The sequence below is a fragment of the Saccostrea echinata genome, unplaced genomic scaffold (genome assembly GCF_033153115.1).
Source record: "Saccostrea echinata isolate AGI-Se365-2 ecotype Australia unplaced genomic scaffold, CSIRO_AGI_Sech_v1 ptg000057l, whole genome shotgun sequence".
Taxonomy (NCBI): Eukaryota; Metazoa; Mollusca; class Bivalvia; order Ostreida; family Ostreidae; genus Saccostrea; species Saccostrea echinata.
This window is the reverse complement of record NW_026889806.1, coordinates 2,741,007-2,754,392: the sequence shown is the minus strand read 5'-3', so window position 1 is coordinate 2,754,392 and position 13,386 is coordinate 2,741,007. Positions and strand designations below refer to the sequence as shown.

At 33.7% G+C, this 13,386-nt stretch overlaps 2 protein-coding genes across 3 annotated transcripts in view; one reads left to right on the top strand and one right to left on the bottom strand.

Annotated features, from left to right (window-relative positions):
- Positions 1-3,981, bottom strand: part of LOC133174325 (retinoic acid receptor RXR-like) — a 28,151-nt gene extending 24,170 nt beyond the window's left edge. For both annotated transcript variants that reach the window (XM_061309417.1, XM_061309418.1), the window contains exon 1: positions 3,868-3,981. In XM_061309417.1, the coding sequence (XP_061165401.1) occupies positions 3,868-3,937 (70 nt within the window). In that variant the 5' untranslated portion in view covers positions 3,938-3,981. The remainder of the gene's footprint in view (positions 1-3,867) is intronic.
- A 7,998-nt stretch (positions 3,982-11,979) lies between these two features.
- On the top strand, positions 11,980-13,011 carry LOC133174254 (microtubule nucleation factor SSNA1-like). The gene has a single exon (XM_061309334.1). The coding sequence runs from the start codon at positions 12,160-12,162 to the stop codon at positions 12,694-12,696; it is 537 nt and encodes a 178-aa protein (XP_061165318.1). The 5' UTR covers positions 11,980-12,159; the 3' UTR covers positions 12,697-13,011.
- The last annotated feature ends 375 nt before the right edge of the window (positions 13,012-13,386 follow it).

Below are 13,386 nucleotides of genomic sequence, written 5' to 3'. Positions count from 1 at the left end.
TCTCCTCTCACTGAGTATATCCAGCTTTGCAATAGGGAATTCAGACTGCATTCATGAAGACTTCTGAATTAGTACCTCTGGCAGTTTGGAGTGATATTCGTTACTACAAATAGGCAGTTACTATAAATGAAATATTGTCATTTTTCTGTCTAAAGAAACACAAATGACGTCAGTAGCCGGTTAGTACATTCTCAAGTTATTAATTTTTATCGATTGTTTGGATTTTCACACTGGCACTTGACGTCTTGAACATTTCTCTTCATGAATAAAAAAAAATCCTTACCATTGCGATTATTATTATTAATTTTTTCATTTATGAAGAAAAATATTTTCAGTAGTGGTGACATGCTTATTATTTCGACACAACCCACCTATTAGCACTGGCAAAGTCGTTAAATTTAAAAAGTCTTGACGAACGGAAAAACTTCCGGGGCTCTAAGTAATCATCTTTACACTTCAGTGACTCTGAACAATCTATCTAAGTGTAATATCTTTACACTTCCGGGGCTCTGAATAATCTGTCTCAGTGTAATATCTCTACACTTCCGGGGCTCTGAATAATCTGTCTAAGTGTAATATCTCTACACTTCCGGGGCTCTGAATAATCTGTCTCAATGTAAAATCTTTACACTTCTCAATGTAATATCTTTACACTTCCAGGGTTCTGAATAATCTGTCTCAGTGTGATATCTTTACACTTCTCAATGTAATATCTTAACACTTCCAGGGTTCTGAATAATCTCTCTCAGTGTGATATCTTTACACTTCCAGGATTCTGAATAATCTGTGTAAGTGTAATATCTTTACACTTCCAGGACTCTGAATAATCTGTCTCAGTGTAATATCTTTACACTTCCAGGACTCTGAATAATCTGTCTCAGTGTAATATCTTTACACTTCCAGGACTCTGAATAATCTGTCTCAGTGTAATATCTTTACACTCCAGGATCCTGAATGATCTCTCAGTGTAATATCTTTAAACTTCCAGGGCTCTTAATAATTTGTCTGAGTGTAATATCTTTACACTTCTCAGTGTAATATTTTTACACTTCCAGGGCTCTGAATAATCTGTCTCAGTGTAATATCTTTACACTTCCAGGACCCTGAATAATCTGTCTCAGTTTAATATTTTTACACTTCCAGGGCTCTGAATAATCTGTCTCAGTGTAATATCTTTACACTTCCAGGACTCAAGTGTTAATCAGGCAGATATTCCGTAGTCAAATTAAGTATAAAAACAAAGGCCTAACAATACTATTGGTATGAAATATGTAAGTCAAAATACGACCCAATGACAGGTTACATTTGCTAATAAGATCATATTACATGTATAACGACCATAGAATCCACGAAAGACGAGGCCGCCGAAATCCCGGTCTTTACACCCAAGGCTCCAAACGGCCTGTCCCAGAGGACACGGGGTTCTCAATGATATGTTTCAGATCTTACAGAGGATTCTAAAAGATCTATCTCAGAGAATCATTTTTTAAAACTTTTAGGTCTCTCAATGATCTATATCAAAAGACCATCTTAACACATTCAGTCCTATTTACACTTCCAGAGGTTTTAAATGATCCACTTTTCATTTCCATGGTTCGGAACCATTTTACTGGTGACGCTAGAACAACGTTGCAACGATACATTCATAATCAGATTTGATAGTCTTAGGACCACTTTCTGACTTCAAGGCACACAATGCAATTTTTGATGAGAGATGACAAAATGACCGTCTTAGTTTTAGTTGTATATGTAGGTACAACCAATTATTTACTCAGTGTTATATGATCATTAGACAAAGTAGAGGCCTCATGTATACATTTCTTGTTTCTGGCTCATATATCAATTTTACAAGATCGATTCCAGAGTCTTAAGATTTTTTTTCTATTTTTTCGTCGACTGGAAAAGACCAACAGAGAAGACTACCTTACACAATAAATTAGAATGCCTTCACGAAACACGAGAAACCTATATAGCTATCTAATTTACAATACATTGTACCTAATGCCTCCGTCCTACTTTCTGTCAACTTCATTTATCTTCAGGAATAGAAAAGAACAACTGAAACCAATTTATGCCTATCCACGTATACTTTTCTGTATATAATCTCTCGTCAGTGATCAGATTCCAGACTTTCATCCTGAAGCCCCGAATTATCTCCTGGTAATGGTTAGATTGAAAGTAAAAATATCTTCGGAAATAAATCATTAAGAATATATCTCAACGGATGTTAACGTAAAAGCATATACCGCCTCCTACGCTTTGATCAGAATTATTTGGCTTGTCACAAATGTATTAATCAATATCAATTTATAGGATAACCATTCCTTGGCAACATATAACCAAATATTTTATAAACTGTTATTGTCGTGATAAAAATTCAACTTTCGTTTAATGATGCCATTCCGAATAATCATTCGTAAAAACTACACCATTAGGACCTTTAGCCAAGGGTGACAAACGAAGTCAATAGGCCAAATCCAATAGATAAGGTGTCAAATGAAATATTCATGTAGATAGCCAGAAAGAATGTGCCTTTATACCAATTGTTCGCAAAACAATCCATTGTACCAGCACGAGATAGAGAATGAGATGGAGGAGGGGGGAGTTATGACTTTTGACTTAAAAAAAGACAAATTTCAGGAATGTTTAATGTCGATGACAAGGGTGTATGTTGCAGCACTCTCAAATGAAGCATTTTAAACTTAATTGTAATAAGTTACAGTACTGTGTTACCCACTGTAAATCATTCAAAAAAGGTTTTAAAGGTTGGAGAGTGCATTCCAAATTTACATATTATGCAAAAATTTTACCTCCACAACAGCATGCTACATATCATATCGGTAAATGATGTAGATGCTCAAAGTTCTAGTTTTACTGGGGACCCATAAAATTGATCTCTTATAAATCCACATCTGGTTCCAGTTTCCGGGTCCGAGTGTTAATTATGAAAACTTCGTTAGACTGGATTAACTGATTGATCCGTCTGGATGAAGTAACATGGCGGACTACACTTAAAGGCGATAAAACGGACTGGGGCATGTAAAAACAAGACAAATTACATAACCTGATATAAAAGGCTGTCATACACATGGTAGTATCGGCATATTTTCCTTTAATTAAATACCCTATATAACCAATACATTCATGGAGAAATTCCAACACCGAAGTCCATTTATATATAAGTGGAAAGCGACGTCCTGAGAATTAATTAATAAATCATTGTCAGTTTATCAATAAGCTGGTCTGGTAATTAAATTTTTATTTTAAAATGTCAATCTTTCTTCCTCTAGCGTCCAATTCTCCTGGACGTCCATTTCCTCAATGTAACAATAGAAGATTGCTTTAATCGTTTAGTTATTCAAATTGTATGAGCGACTACGGGACGGAGTTCACAAACCTTGCATGCCCCCTGAACATGGCATTGATCGCTGTCCAGTTCGTATAAACAACTCGCCACATTATATACATGCGGCCCGTCTGCCGCATACTTTTGGCTAAGTTTAGTCTTACTGATTGAAATATTTAAGGTATTTGCAAATTTTATTTTATTCTTTTTTCAAAGTTTCAAGTGCAAAAAAAAGTCAAAATGTACCTAAATAAGAAAAATCATATTTAAATACAAATTAAATTGCACTAGTCAGTAATTATACAAGTATTGGTATACACATGGATTTTGACCACTACAACCCCATATTGACTTTAAAGTGATATATCTGTGAATCCTTAAGTAATCCTTGGACCGAAAAATGGAAATAAGGGTTTATCTCTATTGAGCTTAAATTTGAAATGACAGACGACAGAATTTACTTAGCAAGGTTATAACAAGCAAATTAATTAAAAAGTATTTTTAAATAATATTTTTTTTACCTGTTATTGGGGGAATCCACAGTCCATGCAGACTACTTTCCGTTTCTATAGGTTTGAAATTAGCAACCATATTAGATTTACATGGAGCATCTGAAGTAATGAACAAGACGAACTTAATAGCCCTAGTAAGTAATGTAAACATGTAAGCCTCATTTTGATTGGCTAACCCTTGCCTTGGGTTCGAGAAGTACGAATTTTCCCGAAAACTTCTGTAATCGGACTCAGAAAACTTGTGTTTTTATCTTGCATATGTGAAAGATTATCAGTTTCACCTAGTGTCTAAATATATCTTAATTTGCTGCTGTGAAAAGGCATTGCGTAGATTTTGCAGATAATACAGAAAAAATATGTATTTTATTTTTCAAAGGACGAAATTTAGATATTTCCCATGTGTCTTTTTTAACATACGGATGTTGGGGATCTTTCCTTGATAAGATATTCAATTTTTCAAGCTAAAATACTGATTCACAAAAAGCATGGGAGTAAGTTGACTGTCCCAATCTTAACACTGTACATACATATTTATAACAAAGTAAGTTTTAAAACACTTTTATTTATATCAAATAAATCTTAACTCCGCTGTATTTGTATATTTATATCAAATTAAATATTAGCACATATTCATCTAAAATGAAACACTGTACATGTATATTTACATTAAATTGAATCCCAACACGGTACACGTATATGTTTATTTCAAATTAAATCTTTACGCTGGACATATATATTTATATCATCTTACATAACTTCATTCATTGAATAGCGAAACTAATTCAAATACGACTTCTATACAGCTGGATTTTGTAACTGTTTCAAACGCAACAGACACGTCCTCCACCTCTCTCTCTCTCTCTCTCTCTCTCTCTCTCTCTCTCTCTCAGTAAATTAACTTTAATTGAATTCAAATAGAATGATAATTTCATACTTTTCAAAATTATGAAAAAAAAAAGAAAAGAAATTCAACTGCAAACCATAGTGTTTTTAAACAAATTTATTGATTCATCACATTTTTATTTACTTTTTTAAATTAATTTTAAAGGTTTATGTAAAGTATATTTTTTGGAGGTCATTTGAAGCATGCTAGATGAATAGATTATTAATGACTACATGCGCATGTTTCACTGTCCTCAAACAACCCTTGAATATAAACATACATATGACAATTATCTTTTTTTACCTTTAAGGCTCAATTTAAGAAGAAAAATACAGGTGTCACACTCATATTTCTTATTCTTTAATTTTGTTGATATCAAATTAAAGGATTGGCCAACGTTTTACTGAAGTCTGAAAAGCGGCAGTTGAAACATAAGAAATGACATTACTGTCCTGGATTCAATGATTTCTGCAATTTACCCGATTTAGGAGGCTCAGCACGTCACTGGAAATAAAAACTACATTTGTAACACATACAAAGTATATATAAATTAGAGAAAGTAAAGGTATAGAAAATGCTTCCAAATGTACATGTGTAGTAAAACTATTTAAACCCCCATCATGATTTAATTTACCATTTCTGTAGTCAGTACATTTTTATTCGTATTTTGAACTTTTGGATGAAGCTGAAAAACAAAAAGATGATGGAAGTCGAGCGTGGAAAACGCTACATGTGAACCGATGAAACTGCAAAGTTCGCAATACAGTGTGACACAAGTATATTTTAAGCTCGACATCGTAGACAATATACACGTATAAACTACCGACGAAATTGTAATAGTAGATCTCTAGCTAGATAATATTCAACAAAAAATATACCATGTATTTCATTTAATTTTACAATCAATGGTTCGATAATGAGAAAAGACCGTCGAAGGTAAACGTCAATTGACGTTGCAACTTCAATTGAGGTATGAAGACGGTATGCCACGTGTTTTACAATAACAATGAAACTTATCTATGGTTAAGAGTATGTGTATGTGCTCAAATCCTCAAACTGTCATTTTTCTTCAATTTTGCCAAATTTTTATCAACCTTATGGATCTACGATTTGAAATCATTCAAGATTACAACTCATTTGAGTACGTTTAAGAATTTGAGTATACCGTCCTAGACGCACGTACACAAGCAAAAATATTAGTTTGCCGCCACATCGCAACAGCAGATTGACAACGCTCTGTAGATTTTTGGGGAATAAAACGCGATAGAATTATTGAAAATTTCATTATGCATTTGATAGTGTGTTAGAAAAACAGCATCAGGTAACATTTATCGTTTAAATTACCATGTGCATATCACAACTGAATTGGTCATGGCGCTTGGCATATCAAGCCTATTTTTTTCTGGGTGCATTTTGTCAATTTATTTCGCACTCCGTGTCCCATTTCTTTTTATAGAAGAAACGATGATCACTTTTATTCATTCATTTTGCATATGTCTTTTTGGCGTCTTCATTTTTTAAAAAAAGTATTATACTATATACTGATAAGATTGAGTATACTTATTCATCATTGCCACAAAATGTAATCATTTACAACATTCGGATACATGTAGATGGTCAAGAAATCAGTCTTCAGTCTATTCCCACTTTTTAAAAGTCACAATTTCTTCGTGTTTCCACACACCACAAGTTTAAGATTAATTGTTTTTATAGCGTTTGATTTATAGCAATTTAAGGCTAATTATATGTCACCCTGGGATTGCCTTTATTTTATACTTTTTGGAAATACATGTATATTTCGCAGTTTTGCATTAACGAAAATCCATATGACAGGCACATTACCGAAACAAATTCTTATCAGTACCAAAATTATTCTATATCATTACCAAAACTTGCATTGGTTAATTTTCGAATCACTGTAGAGCATTTCCGAATATCTCACTTTTAAAATGCATCTAAAGAAACATATTTACAGCTGATTTTAGACTGGATTAAAACGATTATAGTCCTCAATATGAAAGCTCACATACATTTCTGTAGACAGTCATAAGCAAACCTAATACCGGTAAGTGATTGATTTTCTCCAGAATCATAATCTGAGATACATAAACACAAGACAGGCCAGTAGCAACGTTAATTAAAAAACAGAAGTCTATATAGACTGTAGCTATACTGGTTTATACTTGTAACAACGGAATAGAAAAGTAGCATTTGCACTTGAAACTATGCAACAGCAATAAATAGAATAATGATCCTTGGTTTAGTCTCTTAATTTCTTGTGGCAAGATTTATTGCAATCAGATAAAAACTGTAGGAGGATTAGCCTTATGAAAGAATTTCAACAATTTCTATTTTTAGTAACCATGACAATACCGCTCACCAAAATCAAAAACCGATATATAGAGAATTATGTACCTCAGTGTCGTCTACACGTGTGTGCAGTTATATTGAAAACAAACCAAACTGTAGGAGAAGTAGCATTTTGAATGTATTTTACAAAAATTTCTACTTTTAATAGCCATGACAACACATTATTCGTAATCAAAAACTGATATACAGAAGTATTTATCTGAGTTTGAAATCTCCTTGTGTGCCAAGATATTTCAAAATCATGCTAAAACTGTAGGATAAGTAGCGTTTTGAAAGTATTTCAGAGAAAATTCTATTTTTAGTAAACATGGCAACACCGTTCATCAGAATCAAAAACCAATGCAGAGAATTGTGTATCTTTGTGTAGTCTACTTGTGTACCAAGTTATATTGAAATCAGACTAAAAACTATAGGAGGAGTAGCGTTTTGGCACACTTTCCACTCTACTGCAATAAACAGTGTGTGTGAAGGGGGGGGGGGGCGTTTGAAGCAAAAACCCTTTTTTTAATAACAGTGGAAAAATAATTTTTTGGTAAAATAACCGCGTTTTCAAAATTTTTGGTAATGCAATGCAGCCATATATTTCGTATACTATTTCTGTGGAATATTCTTTTAGAGGGAATACATAAGAATGAAAGAAAGAGATCAATAAATGTAGAAAAAGAAAATATACCTAAAATGTTAGATTTTAAAATTTTATCTGACATAATTCTTTATTTGATTCGAAAATAACTTTACAGGTTAGTAAATGCATTTAAATCTATATTTAATAGACAAATTTTACGTTACGTTTGTTTATTAAACAGGATGTGTTTGTGAAAACTGATGCCCCCGTATGGCAACTTATAGCGAAGATTAAACTTTCTCAAATGCAAATCAAATATGTTGGTACCCAAAGTAAGGTCTTGTCTACCTGTGAACTATGAAAGCCCTAGCAACAATCATTGAAAAGATATGGAAAAAGTTAAAGTTTTTCAAAAGTAAGTCAAACATCAAAGTCAAGGTCAAATAGACAAAATTAATGGTACCCAAAGAAATGCATTCTCACAAGAAATATACAAGTGAAATATGAAAGCCTTAGCATCAACCGTTCAAAAGTTATGGCCAAGGTTAAAGTTTTTCAAAAGTAGGTCAAACTCCATGGTCAAAGGGTCAAAGTTGTTGGTATCCAAAGTAAAATCTTGTCACAAGGATTACATATGTGAAGTATGAAAGCCCTAGCACACCTGTTCAAACATTTATGGCCAAGGTTAAAGTTTTCCAAAAGGAGGTCAAACTCCAAGGTCAAAGGGTCAATGTTGTTGTATCCAAAGGAAGGTCTTGTCACAAGGATTACATATGTGAAGTATGAAAGCCCTAGCACAAATCATTCGAAAGTTATGGACAAGGTTAAAGTTTTTCAAAAGTAGGTCAAACTCCTTAGTCAAGGCCAAAGGGTCAAAGTTGTTAGTATCCAAAGGAAGGGTTTTATCTCAAGGATTACACAAGAGAAATATGAAAGCCCTGGCACGAACTGTTCAAAAGTTAGGGCCAAGGTTAAAGTTGGGTAAAAGTTTGCAAAACTAGGTCAATTCCAAGGTCAAGATCAAAAGGTCAAATAAGATATTACCCAAAGAAAGGGTAATATTTCATAAGAAATATACATGTGAAATATGAAACCCATAGCTCTAACCAATCAAAAGTTATGGACAAGGTTAAAGTTTTTGTCAAACAGACAGACGGACGGACAGAGCAAAAAGTATATGCCTCCGAATATTCGATTACGGGGGCATAAAAAGAATTTACCTATGACAATGGTCCAAAATATCCTCAGTCAACACATTGATTAAAAGTAAATTTAAAAATATTTATATTACACAATCCTTTGTTTGAATAAGTTTGTCACCTATTTCCTACATAAAATTTTACCCGATTTAAAAAAAAGCCGGAATAAGAGGAATAAACCCGTTAACAATAACTAATGGGCTACTCGTGTTAGCATTGGCCCCCTTATTTCACGCAGTTGTCTACATTTTGGCCTTTAGACTGTACATTCACAAATAGTACTTTATGTACTGTTATAATGATTTTAATTACATTAAAGTCATCAACCATAAGAGTGAATAAACAAATTGCCCCCAAAAATGTTCTAGGATAGGAAAGCCCAGTTTTTTCATAGGTGAGCAATGCCTTACAGTAGCGGATAAAAAACGAAGGCTCTTTATGGGAAATGGAGGGGCTTTCTTTGTATAATTAATAGAAGTCGCAACCTTGGAAAATATTGAATAAAAAGATTCTCAAAAGAGTACAACAAGAGGAAACAGAGGAGAAATCTTACTTCTATTTACAAACTATCTTGTTCGCCACTCTGACATCCGTACTTCTTTCTTTCTTTCTTTTTTTAAACGCTCTCTTGACATTTTTTTTTTTTATAGATATTTTGTGCTTTTGTTTGCCGCGATAGAATCTGACTATAAGCTCAGCCGACTTGACTTCGTTTCATGTAACCTTGTAATGCACATGTTTGTTAGAAAACTTGACATATTTCTTTCGGAAGCGCAGCTAAGTATTACCTGAATATGATATATATAAGGCGCATTTGTCATAGAAACTGTATACGAAGGGTTTTGAAAATCAACACTCTAGGCTTCATATTAAAGTAAATCTTTGTGGAAGATTTTTAGCATGTTACTCTATGTATCTGACCGATATATTCCAACAAACACAAATGTGTTTCGATAAACATTCCTAAGTGTAAATTTCTCTTTTAGAAAATACACAAATATCACATTTTTAAAGAATTATTAAAGAATGGAAATGATCGATGGAAGAACGACCTTTTTAAAAAAAAAAATTGAATACTTCTTACAATGCCAAGAGACATGATAAGCACTATACCACTACATCACCGTGATTTACGTGATCCCTATGTACCTATACACATGTATTAAGGATCAAGTAAAATCAGGCATGGTTTGTTACCGGCTCCTTTGTGCCACACTGGTGCACGATTAAAACCGGGTTATGGGGAACGGAATGTTAGGTTTATATTATGTCTCCATGTAACTTTTTTAAAGTACTATGTAACATTTCTTAGTATTAAAGAGAGGCCCATTCGCTTTGTTCCGAAGGCACCGCATCTTGTTATCAGAAAAATAAACTTTATGTGAATGTGATTATGTACAAACTACGAAAAGATCATTTAGAGAGACAAATTTATGCATATTTTAAAAATCTCAGATGGTAAGAAATTAAAGTAGACTGCAAGGAGACACAAAACACCGAGTAATGTCTCTCAGTTTTCGTAATCTCAGATTTTGATTTATATCATGAAAATTCCCACTTTTTCTGTGATGGAAAAAAAAAACGTGGAGCACGGACATTATATAAAAAAATTAACTTAGAGACCCCCCCCAAAAAAAAAATCAGTTTTATATGTTAATAAGTAAGTAAGTAATTTATAGTTAATAGTGACATATACATGTTTGGTCATGATGCACGGTTACAATGACCCATCTTAAGGTTAATCTTAGTGTTTCATTTCCTAGCTCATCTCAAAAGGTATCAATACCAACCTAGCTCATCTCAAAAGGTATCAATACCAACCTAGCTCATCTTAAAAGGTATCCATACCAAGTTAGCTCATCTCAAAAGGTATCCATACCAACTTATCTCATCCCAAAAGGTATCAATACCAACCTAGCTCATCTCAAAAGGTATCCATACCAACTTAGCTCATCTCAAAAGGTATCCAAACCAACCTAGCTCATCCTATAAGGTATCCATACCAACCTAGAAGGTATCATGAATCCGTGGTTACTCAGTAAAATGCACGCTTTAAATCCAATCCCACATACATGCTTTGTCGACGCCCTTTACGCGGATACAGTCGAGCCTCGTGATTCCGGACGATTGTGAAGATAAACTTCCGGATTTATGGAGTGTCCGGATTACTGAGACGTACTTTTATAATTGGTTAATATAAATTTTAATTCTGTTTCCCACAAAGTGAATTGTTCGATTATTGACGTCCGTATTACCGAGGCTCCATTGTATTTGTCCATGCAATATTTAAAATACGTACATGTGAACATGTTTTGTCTTTTATTTCTAGTACTGACACACGTTTTCAGTTAGTTCGCAACAGTGATTAAAATATTCGATATAAATATTTAAAATAATCTTTATGTATTCAAATAAAAATATTTTTTAAAAAACTTTCAATTTATTTTGTATATAAGATTTACTTATCCGGAAATAAAATTTAGTTATTGACGTAAATACAATGACAGATAAGTAAAGGATTTAATTTCTTTTGAAATCATGTTTTTTCTATTCACACCCATATTCCACTTTACAAAGAAATTCATACTCATGAAAATGAAAGTTATGAAAACATGATACTTATATCATATACTCATACTTACGTATTTATACATTGTATTCAAATTTAAGGGAGAAAGTAAAAGGACGAGTGGACAGAGAAAAAAGGGGTTAAGCTGTCTTTAATCCAAAAGTTTACCATTTTTCCTTCGAGAACACATACGTATGTATTCATACTTTGAAAGTAAATTCACGTTTTTCAATTACAGTGACACCTGGGTATAAAATAAATACTCATATTCTGTAACAGTAATGGAGTTATACAAATATTTGATTTTTACGTCCCGAGGAGGATACAATTAAAATCTTGTGCTGACAAAATCAAACGTTCGTTAATAAAGCAATCACAATGGATTTGTTTGTTTGGTGCTTGAGACCTGTAGCTTTTAACCGTCCCAAGCAACTTGAAAAGGGGGGCTTTAAGGAGCTGAATGAAGATTGTATCGCTCCGTCTATGAGGGTGTTTAGTTTGTCAACTTAAATGGTTATATACGGTGATAAGAACTGAACCTTAAACATAGTATAGATAAGCGATGTTCAAAAGCACAATACAACAATTGCCACAATAGCTATTTTCTGGACAGATGCTAAGGCGACCATACCGTGATAAGAATGTTTATAGTCTCATTTTAATGGATCCGTAAAAATTAATTGTTCAGGACAAATTATATTTCAAAGTAGGAAAAATGACCTCACAGCAAAGAAAGAAGAGAGACAAGAATGTTAAACCAATCAAAGAAGATGCTTTTCTCCAGAAGTACAACATGGAATTGCTCAAGTGCATTGACGACATGAAAATGAAGAGGGATGAAGTTAACAGGAGTATTTTAACTCTCTCTGATGAACAACAGAAACTGGAGAGCGATGTTCTTCATCTTACCGCTCAACTTGCCCGAGTGAATGAGAGTCTGTGTAAGAAAATGAAGCAGCAGGGGGAATGTGACGAACTGATATCGGAGTACAACGAAGCCTTTCACAGACTTCTTTACGGACAGCAGACGTTACTAGCTAACGTCAGAAGATCGGTGAACACAGTCGCTCCAAGCGTGATTCTGGAGGAGAGTGAGGCGGCATCCCTGTCCTCGCGCCAAGCCGCACGCTCCTCAAAGATGAGTTTTAGCACGCGCGGAGACACAAGAGCAGACGGACGTAAGGACTCGCGGCGAGATTCTCGGACCGATGTAAGCCATCAAGAATCTAGAGCAGAGTCCACGATACAGTGAAGGGTGAACAAATTTCAAAGTACATTACACGAATGAAGTGATTTTAATTAGATTGATTTCAGAAAAGTAATTGTGTACGACGAGAGGAAACGAGAATGTTCCGACATTACTATGTAGGTCATTTCGAGTTCTCATTTTCAGAGCTATTGGATCGTTGATGGATTATACATGTATCGTATATAAATATATGTCAAATGATAAATCTAAATATGTCAAGAGAAAGGTGGCTCCACCTTTTTAAATGCATTCTTGTTGTTGACTTTTGTCAATATTTAAACGTATTGTCTGGAATTACTAGTGAAGACAAACGAAACAAATGGATATTATTTATTATTTGGTCAATTGGTCAAAATAAAATATTCACGCGGTAACAAAATCGTTCCACGTGTAATTGGGAAATATCCATCCATTTTGTTAACGACTTCTTATTCTTTTTTGTTTTAATTTCATTCACATAAATGTATATACTACAGACACGAGAAAATATAAATATATTCATTTAGGAGACGGGGGTGGGGTGGGGGTTATATACAACCATAAAAAGTCCATACATGTCCTGTTCATCTTAGAACTATTGACTAAAATGGTGAAACTTCTGAGCCGAATAAGGACGAAGAACTTTCAGTTTGTATGTTGATTTTTATACCCCTTCTGTTATATGTGAGGTAATACAATGTTTCGTTCATCAGT

What these genes read in the sequence shown, in the direction of transcription:
- LOC133174254 (XM_061309334.1), top strand. Translation starts at nt 12,160, where the DNA reads ATGACCTCACAGCAAAGAAAGAAGAGAGACAAGAATGTTAAACCAATC.